Source organism: Conger conger, chromosome 3 (assembly GCF_963514075.1).
Source record: "Conger conger chromosome 3, fConCon1.1, whole genome shotgun sequence".
Classification (NCBI taxonomy): Eukaryota; Metazoa; Chordata; class Actinopteri; order Anguilliformes; family Congridae; genus Conger; species Conger conger.
In genome coordinates, this window is record NC_083762.1 from 62,391,679 (window position 1) to 62,408,558 (window position 16,880).

General features: G+C 45.7%; 1 protein-coding gene across 2 annotated transcripts; it reads right to left on the reverse strand.

Annotated features, from left to right (window-relative positions):
• Positions 1–646: 646 nt before the first annotated feature.
• On the reverse strand, positions 647–16,398 carry ndufa10 (NADH:ubiquinone oxidoreductase subunit A10). Of its 2 annotated transcripts, none has more exons than XM_061235028.1 (10): positions 16,298–16,398; positions 15,356–15,524; positions 14,747–14,962; positions 13,686–13,772; positions 12,938–13,059; positions 9,961–10,028; positions 8,354–8,408; positions 6,476–6,561; positions 4,583–4,691; positions 647–973 (listed from the first exon to the last, which is right to left on the reverse strand). In XM_061235028.1, exons 1-10 carry the CDS (start codon positions 16,370–16,372, stop codon positions 905–907), a joined length of 1,056 nt encoding a protein of 351 aa, XP_061091012.1. In that variant the 5' UTR covers positions 16,373–16,398; the 3' UTR covers positions 647–904. The 2 variants fall into 2 exon arrangements, with proteins under 2 accessions (XP_061091012.1, XP_061091011.1); XM_061235027.1 differs by having other exon boundaries at positions 16,192–16,367.
• Between the last annotated feature and the right edge of the window lie 482 nt (positions 16,399–16,880).

The following is a 16,880-nucleotide window of genomic DNA, read 5'->3' on the forward strand; positions in this document are numbered from 1 at the left end:
GTTTCTCGGGTGGTAAAAGGTCTATCCGCGGGGTTGTTCAGGTGATTTTTACATGGCAACGAGACACCCTCTGAATTTTCACCCAGGATTCCATTATCACAAGTACGAGCAGCGCTGAGAATTATTTTACATTCCAACCGATTCTCGTGACTAAAGGGAACCCAGAGTCCTTTTTTAATACGATTCTTCTGGACAACCCTGGCATGTCAACGACGAAGCAGAAGCCAAGACTACAAAGTTTCAGGGAAACGTACGGCACGATACCAACTTTTCCTCCCGTCGGCTGACACATGTCCCTTCCTACAGAATTGGGGTCACTGCAATTAAACTCATAAATCAGAGCACTGTAGCATGTTTAACAGAAAGTCTAGGTCAAACTAGGCTCCTCAGCCGGTTAAATTACTTTGCCGTTAATAATGTATTCCGAGTCGAAATTAAATTGCAGTGGGACAGCACACGGTAAAAGGGAGGGTCTTTTGGTAACAGACATGCAAGTTCACTAACGTGCACAACCCCTACTTCAACTCCATTATCCTCCCATGTTAAAATACGAAAACCATCAAGACTTCATTTCTCAAATCCCTGCTGGCCTCACCGGCCGTCATCACATTTTACCAGAGAAATTAGCTGATGAATTTCAAGGACACACTTCTCTTTCTTTTTTAATAAAGTTTCGTATTTTCTCTAAGTATACAATTAATGAGATAACTTATTCTTTAATACATATAACTGGACAGAAGGAAAGGAAGCGCTGGTTGGATCCAATCAAGGGCCCAAGCGGTTTTTCCTTACAGCAGATAAACCGGTGAAGGGGACGTTGTTGTTGTTTCTTTATTAAGTGGATTGTTTATGACCGTCGTCGTGCCCCTCCGTGGTTACTGGTGCGCAGGACTTTGCCAGCATTTCACTTCAGCCAGATGTTCTTGTCCCCGACGTCCACGTTGTACCCGGGGGCATACCGCTTACCCGGAAGCTGTGGAGGGAATTTGGGACATGATTCAGCGTTGTTGGGGAAAGAAGAGACCGCCCGATGGAGGCTCAAACATTCACATTCAATTTTCATGGAAGTCTTAAGCCGATATGGACTAAGACGCCCCATAGAAAGGCTTAGGAATCACAATGCATTTCAACGGTCATGCGGCTTGAAACAACGCATCAAATACGCATCAAATACGCATCAAATACGCATCAAATACGCATCAAATACGCATCAAATACGCATCAAATACGCATCAAATACGCATCAAATACGCATCAAATACAACGCTGGCGTCGCATCCGTCTGTACAGGGAGATGTAACGTGCAGGTTAAATCTGTCTGTTAAGGGAGATGTAATGTGCAGGTTAAATCTGTCTGTTAAGGGAGATGTAATGTGCAGGTAAAATCTGTCTGTTAAGGGAGATGTAACGTGCAGGTCACATCTGTCTGTTAAGGGAGATGTAACGTGCAGGTAAAATCTGTCTGTTAAGGGAGATGTAACGTGCAGGTCACATCTGTCTGTTAAGGGAGATGTAACGTGCAGGTCACATCTGTCTGTTAAGGGAGATGTAACGTGCAGGTTGCATCCGCCCGTAAGTGGTTAACAAGGCCGCTGGAATGGCGAGCGCTACGGGGACCTCAGCAGGCAGGGAGGCCAGCTCCAGCTACACAGGGCATGAGGTGCTAACCACGCCACCCCACCGCCCGTATCCTCCCCCTTCCCACAAATCAACGCGCCTCACCCTCACCGCCGCCCGGCAAGAGCGAGGGTCTTGCCGCCGAAGGATTTATCGCCGCCGTTCATTTTATTTTCGAGTAATAAAAATGGTATGAGCATCTGCTTGAAGGCCTGAGAAAGGCGTCTGCCAAAAACCCCGGCTGAATTACGAGGAGCGAGGTTGATTTAGGGCACAGCAGAGCTCCTTTCTGTCTGATTTGTGGTGTGAATAGTGTCAATGTGTTGCGTGCTTCAGAATTCAGGGTGTGTTTTATCCTCCGACTACCACCTCCGCTATAAAACCGCAAACTACAAAAAACGTGCAAAAACCCATTTGTTTTCTGTAACATGAAGGACTAAATGCGCGACTGACCAGAAAGTAAATGGAGGAAGCAGTCTGTAGCCACTTCATTTTACAGTAACTCAGAAGCCGTCTGTTACACAGACACAGATTAAGCCTAGTCCTAGACTAAACTCTATTTTTAATACAGATTCTCCATGCAAAACTCAATTTAGTCCAAGACTAAACTTAATCTTAGTCTGTAAAACCAACCCATCAATCATGAAGTACAGTATAACAGACTATCATCTTATGTAAAATTACAATACGTTACGTTGTGCTATAGTATGCCATGTTATGCCATGTTATGCTATGTAAAAGGTCAATGTTTCTCATACTGTAGGTGTTTGATAACTTTTTAAATAAAATAGGAAGAATGAAAGGATGAAATAGGAAGAATGAAATAAAAATATTACTTCTTATTTTAAGATTACATTTTGTCTAAATATGATATGAATCAATTCAGTGTCGTGAACATCCAATAATAGAGGAAATCAGGAAGGGAGCAAATACTTTTTACACTGTATTCCAACACATAATAGCATGATCTAGATGGGAGGGTTTCAGACAACTTATCCACCATGTCTGAGGCAATCACTGAAAATATCATAGCTCTTCATGGTCAATAGATAAGTTGGCAAAGAATAGCTTTTTTGTCAGGGTTTTCTGAAATATGTGGGTTCATATTTTTGGAGATGCAGTGTACTTTGTTTATGGATACTGGGCTAAAGTCCAGATTCTCTTCCAGAGAGATTTCCACTGTCATAATCAGCACCCGATTCCCCTCAGATGAAGCCAACCCTGGCTGATTACAAGCTACCATTTATGTGTCATTTGACACATTGAAAATAAAAACACATAAAAACCATAAAAACAACAATAAAAGTGAAAACCTGAAGGCTACATTGTATTAATACTGCCATAACAGCAGTCTAAGGAATACAAGCCCTCTGCGTTTTCCTGCTGGAAAACTAACAAGCCTAAAATCTGCTTCAGTTTTCCATCCCGCCAATCCAGACTTGCTGGGAAATCAAATTCGTTAAAACACCAAATCGACTGGTGTCGTTCCCTTTCTTACGGCCAATAAATAGGGACGTTAAGACGTTTAGGCACTGCGGTGCCTCTTGTGGTAAAAGGGTTTGCTGACGGTCGGATCGCATGCCTCCTCTACGCTCTGGGGACGGAGGTATCTCTGGTTCAGCCATATCCTGGCCTGCTGGGTAGACTCCACGGCTGAAATTCCCTGGCAGGCAGGGCGCCTGTGTTTTTCCACGCTCGGCTATCTGGCGACAGCAGCCAAGTGTTTTTCCCGTAAGTTAGGAAGGACCACCCGCTCGGCACGGTTTCGCCGAACCCTGGGCCGGAGACCGTAGCGGCCAGTCGCGAGGGTGGGGCGGGCCCCTGAGTAAGCCGGCGTTAATCTTTTTTCCCCCCCAAACAAAGTCACAGAAGCAGCCAAAGGGCAAATTACAGCTACCGTCATTTGGTGGAAACTTTTAGTCAAGACCATTTAACATCGTTGGGCAAGCGGCACCAGATACAGACAGGCGAAGTTACACTCAAGTCACTGTGAAGGACGATGACAAGGCTTCAACCTTTTCTGATGCAGGGACCCCCACCTATGTGCAAAGGCATCCAGGGGAAGTTTTAAAAAAGGTTTTAGCTTTTAAAATATTTCCCCAATCTACATAGTCATTGCCTATCAAGTCTGGCCAAGGGGCAGTACCTTCAAGGACCCCCAGGGGGCCACGGCTCCCTGTAGAAAACAGGACCAGAAGGCATGAATGAAGGGAGAAAGGGTTCATCGGGTGCAGCAGTACCATCAGCGCCCTGGTATGCCAGAATAAGCCATCTGAACCGAGTTCAGCAGGGGACGGAAAACACCGTATGGCACCAGCTCTGGAGGGCTGAAGACTTGGCAACCAGCAGTGTTCTGAGTCAGTTCTACAAACATGGGGCAGCCATGAAGGACCCGGAAGGTCAGTGGTGCAAGCTTCGGTGTGGCCACAGTAAGATTTGTGCAGCTGCTGGGCCCTTGAGCAAGGCCCTTAAACCAGCATTGCTCCAGGGGGGATTGTCCCCTACTTAGTCTAATCAACTGTAAGTCACTTTGGATAAAAGCATTACCAAAATAACAAATTATACTTCAAAAAAATTATTACACACCATCATATAAAAAGAATCTGAGAAGAGAAAATATACCGTGAAGAGAAAGCCAGTCTTAACGGGGACGGCTCTCCATGGCGGAGGACTCTAAATTCACCTCCTTTGAATCACAGACTTGGGATTTGCATTAAAGAAGTCTGCCCCAGGAGGGAGTAGACAAGAGGGACATATTTTGAGAGGATGGGTCCCTAGTAGGGAGGGTGGGGGTCTTCAGTTCTCCTTCACGCCCCGTAAGCTCATTACATGCCCCAGAATTCACCCCGACAAGGCTCAGCCCCACAGCCGCTGACTGCATTAACCACCCCACCCACGACAGGAAATACGAGCACGTCGCGTCGCTTTAGCGTGAACCGCCCGCAGTTGGACCGAGATGACGTACCGACTTGTAGGCGTGGTAGGTCTCGTCATATTCGTGAGCCCCGATTGTCACTTCAGGCAGGAAATCAGCGGTGCACGTGAGGCTAGCAACCCTTTGCTTGTCTTCAACCCTGGAGAGATACAGAGAGAGAGTGAGAGGGAGAGGGAGAGGGAGTTCAAGGGATAAGTACACTTACCGTGACCTTTTATTCCAAAATATATTAATTCTAAAAGTAGCTAAAAATTCTGAAAAGCAGCTTGTGCAGCAACCCCTTTTCCAATAAGTTTGGTATATATTATTTTACAGTTACACATAACTGTCTGAGCCAATCGAACACATACACTAAAGCTGAAAACCAGAGTGAGGGTAAAGTGAGCAATCACTTGAAATATTACAGTCACACTAAGGTCTTCCAGACACAAGTCCAGGTGTGGCTCAATCTGTCCGGACGAGAGAAACTGCGAACTCCGTAACGATACGCAACGCGCAAATTCAACTGACAGCAGAGGTCAGCCAGGGTCAGTTTCGCGCACGCATACGGGCAGGTTCATAATCCCACCAGTATTCTAGCCAATAGGCAAAAAGGTTTTTTAAAAATATCCAGGGCCATCACAAAAGCATCGATCAGGGAATTTATGGCCCAGGAGCCCAGGCCTTCGATAAGCTGTTTCTTTAAAAACGCGAGCAACTCCACTCCAACCATTACTCAGTCCGTAAAGTGGCCCATTAATCTCCGAGCCCGCTTTGAACGTTGGAGCTAGGTACGTATCTGGTTATGAGGAGAGGGGAGGTAGAGCGCTGAGATTCATCGCGCTCGTGTTTGGGAAGCGGCCCGGTGCGTGCGGCGAGGTGGTATTCGGACCTCCGCCCGATCCGGGTTATCGAACGGTCCCGGGTTCATCTTCCCGCGGGCTCGGTCCAAACCGCCGAGCTGAATTTTAACCCGGTCCCAGCAGAGCGCCGGAGAGCGGCGTGCCAAGGAAAGCGCATGCCTTAGCCCGGACCTCCGACCGTACGGTCGCCCGGTACAATTTGATGGTTGGTTAACATCGTTTAAGTCGAGCGCGCCCGTCAATCATCCGCTCGCTGCGAAGGTGTATGGAATTGGAATCAGGTGCGGAGGGGAAGGGCTTCGTACGCTCCTTCCAGAAATAATATTTTACCAGTTACGGTAGGGGCTGTAATGGCAGCCACTGAAATGCATCTCAGCTGGGATTCAGAGCGTCTGGTAAAGACGAACCCAAGGAAAACGGGGTTGTTATGGGAGGGGGGGGGGCATGAGGGGGGAACTAGGGAAAGGGAGGAACGCACATGGAAACCGAGAAGGTGCACACAAACAGGAAGTACTGCGGTCTTTCGGACGAGTCATTAAACCGAGGCCCTGACTCACTGTAGTCATTAAAGATCCCATGACACTCAAAAAATAGGGGGTTCCCCGGTGTCCTGGTTAAATTCCCAGCCAGGCTCTTTCCAACTGCCACCTAATCATCCGCTGATTCAATTAGCTAAAAAAAAAATAAATACATTTCCCTCTCAAACTGTGTGATGAGAATTCTGGTGCAAAATGGCTGCCATTGCATCACCCAGGTTGGTGCTACACATTGGTGGTGGTTGAGGCGAGCTTCTCCCTCATCGCTGTGAAGCACTTTGAGTATGAGAAAAGTGCTATATAAATTCAATGATCTCTCTCTCTCTATCAATCTACAGAGGATAAAGAAGGTAACAAACTCAGGTTTTTTTTCAATGGAGGCACCTTTTGACTGAGAGAAAATTTGATTATTCAGCTGAAGCAAAATCAGACTGAACTATGTTTTCACGGCAGTTAGATCATTTGCTGGATAAGATCATTTGTCAGCAAGCAAAGGGATGTGAGACAAGACCAGGAAGTGTTACAGTTCTGCAGAAGACACTCACAGCATTCGCAAGTGGTGGAAGGAGACGTCGTCTTGCAGTGGCCACGGCCCCTTTTCAAACTTGAGGTACTCTATGTCTTCCACTACCTGGACGGGAAAGAAACACCCGAGAACACTCAAGGTAGGGTCTGTGCGACCATGAACAACAAACCGACCGTCGACTGCCACACAACTCAACCCTTTCACATTAAAACACGCAGCCAAGCCTGTTACCCAGAGCCGGAACCTTCCGTTCAGAGCCAACTGGGTTTTAATTGGTAATTGCTGAACTGCCCGGACATTAGTTTGCAATTTTCTCAGGGTGTGAGGTGTGTGTTTGGGGGAGGAGGGGGGAGCCACTGGTTTCCATGCTAGTTTGGCTCCGCCAGCCCATTTCTCATGTGAATGTGGGGGGAAGGGGGGGGGGGGGGGGGGGGAGGAGCACTGCCGTAATCAGCTGCAGATGAACAAGCCGACCGCCTGCCAAGTGAGAGAACACCAGGCCCTAAGAACCAGTGCTAAGAATAACAGGCTGTGGATGGGTTGGCCCTCAAGGGCCCAAAATGGGGCACCAGATGTCTGGATCTGAATCTGCTTGGGTGGAGGTGTGGCCCCTCACCAGAGCAAAGAATTTATGGTGTTCCCCGTCCCGACTACACCAGGCCCGAAGCCCCCAATGTACGCATTGAGAAATGACGAACGAACGTGCTTTATTTTTAGTTTAACTTCACAATAGAAAGTGCTGTGCCAATTCCTTTGAGCCGTATACCCCTATGACCTGAAAGTAACTTGAAAAGATGAATCAAGGAAACTTGAGGCAAGTTCAAAGAAAGGCATTTTACAAAAGAAAAAGTAATGGATTTCTAAAAGGCTTAATTAAAAACATTTACCACAACAGTCAAACAAATCCATCGTTAAACCTGCTAAAAGTAGCTCGAAGGCCATAAGTTTACATCCCAAAATGTTTTCAAGAATTAACAAGTAGAAAAACTGTTCAGCTGGGAATCAAAGAAGCCTTGATGAGGCAAATTTAGCCCTTTCCATATAAAAATGACTTTTGCACGTCCGCCAGGCTATCTACTTGGCTCTGACTTGGAATGGGTAATAAATGCAGATTGAGGGAGAGTAGAAATCACCAAAATAACTGTTCCCTGGAGGGTTCCCAGCTGTTCCACAGCCTGCAACAATGAACGGGAGAGACTTCCTCACAGCGACGTGCACAGCCATTTTCTAGTGGCTGAGACCCCGCTGATTACCTCACTTGGGTTACGGAAGGTTAGTCCTGTTAACTGTCACCAACAAACTGCAGGCTGCAGAACACCAAGACTGCAACTTCCAGAATGCATTGCACATTTCTACCTAGTTATGCTAGTGGGCTTGGGAATGGAAGTTTAAATTGTGCGAGGAGGGAAACTACAGGCAATTTATGGTTGCCTTTGCTGAAGGAAAAAAAAAAAAAAAACATCCGGAAATCTACAATTAATTCTACAAATATGGAAGATGATGGTAATGGTAATAGCGTTGTATATTATCACATATTTGACCCTGAACATCTCACAGAGAAGATTATTAGATTTAAATTGGATGTGCACATTCTGCCCACTATAAAATAATAGACCTAACAGTGGTGTAGGCCAACACAATTAAGTATGCTTACTAAAAAAAGATTACAGGAAATTACAGGAATGAACATTCAAATGATTTTTTTTTGTTTATCTAGGCAGTATTCAGGAACGTTTTGGGATTAAAAAGCCTGAAAACCCTGCTTGCATGACCGCTTCTGAATACCTTACATGAGATATGTTGCAGCGTCACTTTCAATAACAACGGTTTCAGATGTACCAAAGGGAGCAATGCGGTTTGGGGAAAATACTCCACAGATTGTAAGGAACTGACTCACCTTTTCAATATCCTGTGCTTGAACCGTGTCATAGGCCAGTATCTCGCAGTGGTCACTGGGAACAAAAACAAAGGGAAGTCGAAGTCAACGTCAATTAGCATTGACGTTAAATCTACAGAAACCCCAACAACAAATGTTATGTTCAGGCACTGGGGCCTGCAACAGTGTTGTGGAAATGTTAGTGTGCAGATTTTTGGTATCTGTACTGCGTTACAGTGGCTTTTAACAGAGTAATGGGAGGACTGACCTGTTGGTGTGTATGTAAATTGTTCTGAAACTGGGCAGCTCAGTCACTCTTTCAGATCTAACAAGCACAGCATCCAATTACCAGGCTCCCAAAAGCCTAAAGTCCAAACGCAGTTCGATAGGCAAAAATATCCACAGAGTAGAATTCATGTGAAAAGAAAGACCATTTAAGTGATGGTTCACTTACTGTGGTTTCTTTTTATATTATTTAAACTTTTGTGTGCACTTTTAATTGGCCCAGTTTGTGAGTGAAAAAATATATACTTCATCTAACTTCAAAGTAGCTTGGACAGTAATGTTGTTTCCAGAGAGTGTACATATGAACAGTTAAAATAGAAACGGCACAACATGAAAATGGGGATTTATAATTGTAAGTAAACATAAATAGTTTCTAATTTAGTTCTGGTACTTCTTTCCCAGAACACCGTGGTCTCAGGTTTCATGTGATGTAGGAAATGGTTCAAACTGAAAATAACAAATGAATAAATAAATAAATAAAAAATGAAAACATACATTTCATCAAGAATAAGTGGGTAATATACACACGTACTGTCTCCAGAGGCAGTACACGTCACTGAACAAGCTCAAGTTATCAGTTATCAACAAGTTATCAGAAGTGTATTCTTGTGATGGCACATAATGCTTGCTTGCTTTAGGTTACAAACCTTTCAATGGCCACAAGCACACAAAATCGGTCACAGGCCAATCAAAAACAATCACTAAAACTGAAATATTATCCAAAGAAAAACCCCTGGAAGCGAACTCTAACTGGGAACAGCACCTTTTTTTCCAGTAAAGGTTGGATTTAAATGAGCAGACTGTTGACGGAGAGCATTCCAAGGTGAAGGGAGGAGAACGCTCCACGTCTCACATTTTCAATAAGCAGTTTCTCCTCGGTTCCCGTTCTCGGTCTGGTGTGAGTGCGCATTCCGCCGCTCGGCTTGGCTGGCGGACCGAGCGGAGGTTTGTTATTGCAGGCCGGGAGGGAGAGAGAGGAAGAGAGGGAGAGAGGGAGAGAGCGAGAGAGAGCGAGCGAGAGAGGTGGCCAGCCCCCACTCCGAAGCGGCTCAAGGACTTTTAAGGAGCCAGACCGGAGGTGGGGAGTTTCTCTTACCTCGACCGGCCAACATCCAAACAGGACCAGACCTTAACCCACCAATTAAAAACTAAAACCCCATATAGACAACCGATAGAAAGGCCTAGGAATCATAACGCATTTCCACGGTTTCTTGAGTCTTGAAAAACGGTAACGCACAGGTCGCATCTGTCTGTAAAGATGCAGGTCACATCCACGAATAAGGGGTTAAAGAGGACAGACACCACACACACACACAACACAACATAAATCCCCTCTCTCTTACGTCATTTTGGGCAGGAAGCTCTTCTTGTAGGACTCCTCAATGCTCTTCAGATAGGCCAAAGGGATGTCCTGCAGGTAGGCCAAGAGAGGAACAACAGTAGACTTCATTCACACAGCTGTTTTTATTACTGCAACACACTGCACAAACATGAGTACATGAACACACACACACACACACACACACACACACACACACACACACACACACACACACAGAAATAAACCAAATGAAATAAACGTGGTCTTGTTAACCTCTCGCCAAACTGTCTGGTTAGATCAAGAAAACGTTTTAACGGGTTGAAAAACGATACGGGAGATGGAGAGGCCTATAACCAAAAGCGGAGGCAGGGGTACAGCGAGGTCGCGAATAAATCTGCCTCAAATCAGAGCAGCGTGCAGCCGTCGCTGCGGCCAGAAACCGGGAGGCGGCGTCCATCTCCCGTCAGCTGCGGAAGACCGCGGCTAATGATCCCTCCTCGTAGCGGCAGGCCCGGCAACGAGGTGGAACCTTGTCGGGGAATGCTCCCGTGCCCGCCCGAGAGCGGCTGTTTCCAAAACCCCGAGTGTGACTCATCGTCCGGAGTCGAAAACATTTGTACGAGGCTGTGGAAAAAGCCATACGCGTCCAGCGGGTCCACGTCTACCCACACTTTCCCCCTCTTCTGCACAAACAATAGTGTGTACACACGCATGCACACGCACACGCACACGCACACGCACGCACGCACGCACGCACGCACGCACGCACGCACGCACGCACGCACGCACGCACGCACACACACACACACGCAGACACTCACACAACTACAAACATAGCAAAACACAATAACGATCATTTGTACACAAACACACACACACACACAGACACACAGACACACAGCAATACAGGAACGATCATTTGCGCACAGACACACACTAATAAAGGCATGGTCATTTGTACACGCGCACACATACGCACATCTGCTGCTAATTACGGGAACACGCGGGCCAGCTCTCGGAGGTAAGCAGGAATTCAGGACAGCTGTGAGAAGCGGAGCACCAGACGCCTTCTCAGAGTGTTCCTGAGTGACACAGCGCAGCCCATCGGTGACTCTCTCAGACCTCGCCCGGGAAAGAGAGCCCAGCGAGAGGTAGCCCAAGAATTAAACTCCCCAAACGGAAAGTTCTCCTCCCTTTGAAAGCCCTCCAAGGCGCAAACTCGACAAAATTACTGCATTACTCTTGAAGAAGATTGGCTGATTATGGGGCCCAAAAAAATAAAAATAAATAAATAAAGAGAACATTTTATTTTATTTTATTTTATTTTTTTAAACAGAAGACTACGCCCCAATGAAGACTATGTTGCCAAAATATGCTCTGGAGCGGCTCACTCTGAATTTTAATATTTTCTATCAGATGGTCCCATTTAATAATGTCATTTTAAATCACATTTTCTCCTCAATTCCCCATATAAGAGGCCTTAACTGGCGGGGAAGTGAGCCCAGTTTTTAAATTGTATTCTCTCAGAAACGCCAACTGTGGTTTTCCTCCTTTCTCCAGCTTTTCTCTGCAAAACTTTTAGGCAGGCTCAACAGCCCGAAAAGGCTGGTTAACAAATGCCTGATGCGTCCAAGCAAACACTGTCCCTGGGTTTGCTTTCATTCCCATTGTACCCTACAACCTTCCTGACCTTTTGGAATGAAGCAGTACACTGACCTTTCCAGATGTTTCCATCTCGCGCACAAGCTCAACAAGTTTGACGTGTGACAAACTCGGAACCTATCAGCAACAATTACTAAAATATATGGACAAAACATTTAAAAATTTACCAATATAATAATCTCACTGCAGCCATTTCATGAACGTTTCCCCATCTTCTCTCCAAGTGCAATCCTGCTCGCAATCTCGGTCGTCCTTTCAGAAGAAAGCAGGGAATCGTGTGCTCTACTCTGGATCGGGGAACATCAGCTGCCACTTCTCATCACACTGAAGTTTGTAACTTAAGCTCACAGATACGAAGACAGTGGAAGGCACCTGCAACTCAACAGGCAAACGTGCGGGCACCCCATCGACTGTGTGAGGGCCACAGGCAAGCAGCGGGACGCTGTGATCTCAGCTAACTGAAAGGCTGAGGCAAGCCCGGTTAGGTACTGTGCAAGTTGGGAATTGAACCGGTGGGGGGTGTAGTTCAGCTCAAACTACCAACTCCAAACACAAGACTGCTTTAACAAGGGCCTGCTACGAGCCGCGGTGGCGCAACAGGCTAAGAGGCAGCAGACTTGCGGTGGCAGTTTGCTGCAGTTGCATACCGGGGACCGGGGTTCGATTCTCGGTCCTGCCAAAAAGCCAAGTTTGGAGCAGCAATAATTGGCTCGCTGCTCCAGAGGGAGGGACTTGGCAGGGTTAGTAGATCGCCGCGCAAACAAGCACCTCGAGCGCCTCGGAATCACGGTCACGATTTGTGAGACGAGACGGCTTGAAGGCGTGTTGCTCTCCTGCCGGCCGCCGAGGGATGGGGTGTGGGCGGTGTATCTAATACTAGCTCTAATTGAATCAGAAGGGGTCCAATTGGCTACCAAATTGGGAGAAAAAGGGAAAAAATTGGATAAAAAAATAATAAAAAAACAAGGGCCTGCTTGCAAGGAACAGACCGGCAACAGATTTGGCGCAGCCTGTAGTGTAGTGGCTAAGGTGCATGACTGGGACCCAGAAAGTTGACGGTTCAAGCCCAAGTGTAGCCACGATAAGACCTCCACAGCTGTTGGGCCCTTGAGCGAGGCCCTTAAGCCCACATTGCTTCTCAGGTGTCCCACTGTTGCTAAGTAACTAAGATAGGTTAAAAAGAGGTTAAATAAAGTATATCTTCTTTTTCTTCTTCTAACCTGTTCCAGTTGCAGACAGCATTTCTGCACCGGTCACATGTCCCCCCCCCAGTACTGTACATTCACTTATTTCACAACAAAACACCCCCCGCCCCTGAGTAACAGGACGTGGCCCACCTTGCCCGTCTGCAACAGTTTCTTGTGCACGTCCTCAGCCGGGACATCCACATAGATGACCAGGTGAGGGGGCAGGAACTCGCAGATACTGATGTCTTTGAGCTCGTTGTAGTGCGCCACACCTACAGAGAATAGAGACAAAAGAGAATCAAACTCACTGCAGCTGGGATAGAATCTCTGTTCAACTCATTACATTACATGTTATTTGGCTCAAGCTTTTACAATTGACTAGTTTAAGCAGGAGACAATTCCCCCAGGAGCAATGTGGGGTTAAGGGCCTTGCTCAAGGGCCCAACAACTGTGTGGATTTTATCATGGGACTGAACCTGGATTCAAACCATCGACTTTGCGGGTACCAGTCATGAACCTTAACCACTACACTATATCACTCGATCACTCTTCATGTGGGCGCTGTAGAGTCCCTGTTCCTCTACATATATGCAGATTGGCTAATTGGCCATATGCACCATTACAGATTTACTTGCTACAAGACAAGATGCTACAAGACAAGAATATATATCCGCTTCTGTTCATATCACAGAATGCGAGTAAAATTACAGATAAATGATTAGGCCAATGAAATGATTAAGAGTAGAAACAAATATGGCCGCCCCAGCTCTACATAATGTACACAGAGATAAATTCTTCACAAAGAGCTTTGGCTTTCATTCTGTTCCACTGCAACCATCAATCACTGCCTCACCCATAACCTCCTCTCTCACTCCTCCACCTATAACTCCCCACTCACACTGCTTTCGGATGTAGCCTTGTTTGGTCATCGCCTCCAGGAAAACCATGTCACTGTATGGGGATCGCTCCATGATCACTCCTTGACCTGTGTGAACCAGAGTGGAGAATTTTGTAAACGTTTGGTACATAATTCTGCCTGGTCAATGTCTGCGCAGAACAGACGGCTTACGAATGGCTTAAGACAGTGTTCCTCCCAAGGTGTGTTGGCTTTTGTTGTTATGCAGCACTTAATTTATTAATTAAAGCAGTTAATTACACAGTTAACCCCGCCCGTTTCTCAGGTCCGAATTGGTTGCCGATAAGTTGAAAACAAAAACCAGCACACCCTGCGGTTCTCCAGGACCAGGAGTTAGAACCACTGGCTTAAAGGAACAAAAGGTAATTTCAGACTTATGAGGGTAAAGAGAGGAATAGCAGCAACAAACACCTACTAACCACCTCAACCAACACATCGGCTGTGGCAATTAGAACCAATTTTCAATGTTTTGAGTGTCGGGCCGTCAACAGTACATTTTGAAACCTGAATTTAAGGACTATAAACACAGGCAGAGGGCGAGTCAACAAGTCTGTGAGCCTTTTTCAATGATATGTTCAATGAATGTTTTAACAAAAAACCTTACCTATTGTACCTTTAAGGCTTTAAAATTGGCACAGAACATTCAAAAACATCTGATCCAAAGCGACTTAAAAGTGCATAGGTTCTTCCACAGGTTAAAGCACCAAATCCACAACAAGAACAATATAGATGAAGGGCAGTTCTAAGCAAAAAGACAACAGTCATTGTAAGGGCAATGTATGTGTGTATGCGTGTGTGTGTGTGTGAGTGTGTGTGTGTATATATATATATATATTTATTTATTTATTTTTTTCTTTGGGGGGGTGAGACAAGAAAGGGGGGGTGGGGATCAGGAGGGAGGACTAAGGTATCGTCTGAAATGATGTGTTTTCAGTCAGCATCGAAATAGGGGGGAGGGATTCTGCTGAGGAACCAGAACGGAAAACAGGCGTGAACGTGCAGCTCGACCGCCAGGTGCACTTGACGCGCTGCCGCTTTTCTACCTGTGGTGAGCAAGTGCTCGAAGGCATCCGCGTAGTGCAGGGTCCGGACGTGGTACATCCAGGACTGCAGCCGGTAAGAGTTCCCATCAGGGGACATGGGGTCAGCGTAGAACTTCTCCAGGCTGCAGTTCCCATTGAAGCGCGTGTCGAGCAGCTCTTTCTCTCCTGTCATTCTGTTCACGTAGTTAACGTCGGGCTCAGATAGGTACAGCATCCCTGTATTGATAACAAGGGCTCAATCCTTAAAAGCGCAAACTCAAAATGGACACGTGGAAATATGAGACTTCGACATGCACCAGCAGATGCAAACTGTCCAGTGCGTAATAACGCTGAAAATGTCCAAACCAAAGCAATCGACAAGTCCAAAGGATGTCAATAATACAACTCCTGATGCCTAACAGTTTGAGGTACTGCAGGTTTGTGCTTGAAATGGAAACAGTCAGCTGACGTGTTTTATTACCTGGAGTGCCGGAAAAGCGTATGCAACAGGTGTTTTTTTTAAATTTTTTTTATTATTTTTATTTTATTTATGTTCTTACGATCAGCAAACAGCAACAGTGGGACCAAATAACTGCTTAGTTAACGGTTGGTATGCATGTTGGTATTTACCCAGGGAGTCCGCCAGCTTTTCCGCTAGAGCCCCTTTCCCTGAAGCCAAATTGCCATCGACGGTGATGATCTTGCTGTTTTTGCTGAACCTTGGGGTGGTCCTCTCGCCCAGCATGTAAGCCAACCACCCATACTGCAGGTTGCTGGGGACACCAGAGTGGATCCTGGCCTGGAAGATAACCGATACATCTCGCAGTTTAGCAAGTTTTGCATGAGACTTTATTATTATACATAGACGGTTATTTCTATACATAATTGGTCACACGAAACGTGGTATACAGTAGCCAAATACCAGCTTTACCAAGAACGCACAGAGTTGGATGTTTGGTTATTTTGCTGTATAGTACGTTAGTTCAACGTGTCAAATAGCACCGACTAGCTTGCTATACTTCACAGAACTACGTTACATCCACCCAGCAAAGATAGCTTGCTGGCTACCGAGTGAATTTAAGCATCCATACACATACCAACGAACGTTAGCCACCTCAAAACTAGCTGGCTTCGAAATACAGTTATGTCAATATGGTGCATGTGGGAATCTAGCTAGTCAACCGTTTTAAATGAAGGTCTAGCTATCGATAACGAGCTTGCTAGCCTACAAAAATATACCCTCCATGACATCCCAAATACTATTTACTTGTCCGACCGAAGAGTCAGTTGGCCCAAATACATGGCCTGCTTGCTGGTTAACCGGCAGCAGGAGTGGATAACTAACACAGGGTAACCTGTAGCTAGGGTCTTGTTTTGATGTCCTTGTACAGGCATTGCTATCGCTAAGTTAAACTGCAGAGACCAACCGGCAAAGAACATTAAGACTGCACGTAGCAAGGTCTTACCGTGAGCACCGTAGATCCTGCTCTAAAGCCGGATATACCCGGAGGGATTAATAACCGAGTAAACCGTAGAGCCATCAATTTTATCCCTTAAATATCAAACACCTACTGCTCCAATCTGACCCCGAAATTCGCCCTCCTCCCGACGACGGAATCCTGCGCAATAAGGTCCTTTCGTTCTCATATGTCGAGTGTATATGACGTCATGCAATTATGCCAAATCAAATGCCTGTATGAGTGTCTACTGGACTGTTTAGTTAATAGTTCTAATCAATACATAATTCATTTGATCATTTTTAAAATTTCCCTTGAATGAGCCTTTATTTATCACCTTTAATAAAGAAACCAAGCAGTAGTCTACATCAAAACAATTTTCACATCAAAGAACAAAAAAGCTAAAATAGTAAAATTACGTACTGTTTATTAGATATTTATGTAATTTTATCCTCTTGCTGTGTATCTGTGTTTCGTATTGTTGTTATTCATACTTTTTCTTAACAATTAAAAAGTGTCGCCCAGTTTTCTAAACCAGTAATAAGCATGTAATACAAATTGAGTATCCTCCAGAAATGGACACAAGAGAAGCATATGCATTTGGTCGTTGTATGCACAGAAAGGGAAAACGAAATTTCTCACATAAATAAGAAACTGGCAAACATGTTTGTTTGATCGGGGTTTTTTTTTTTTGACCA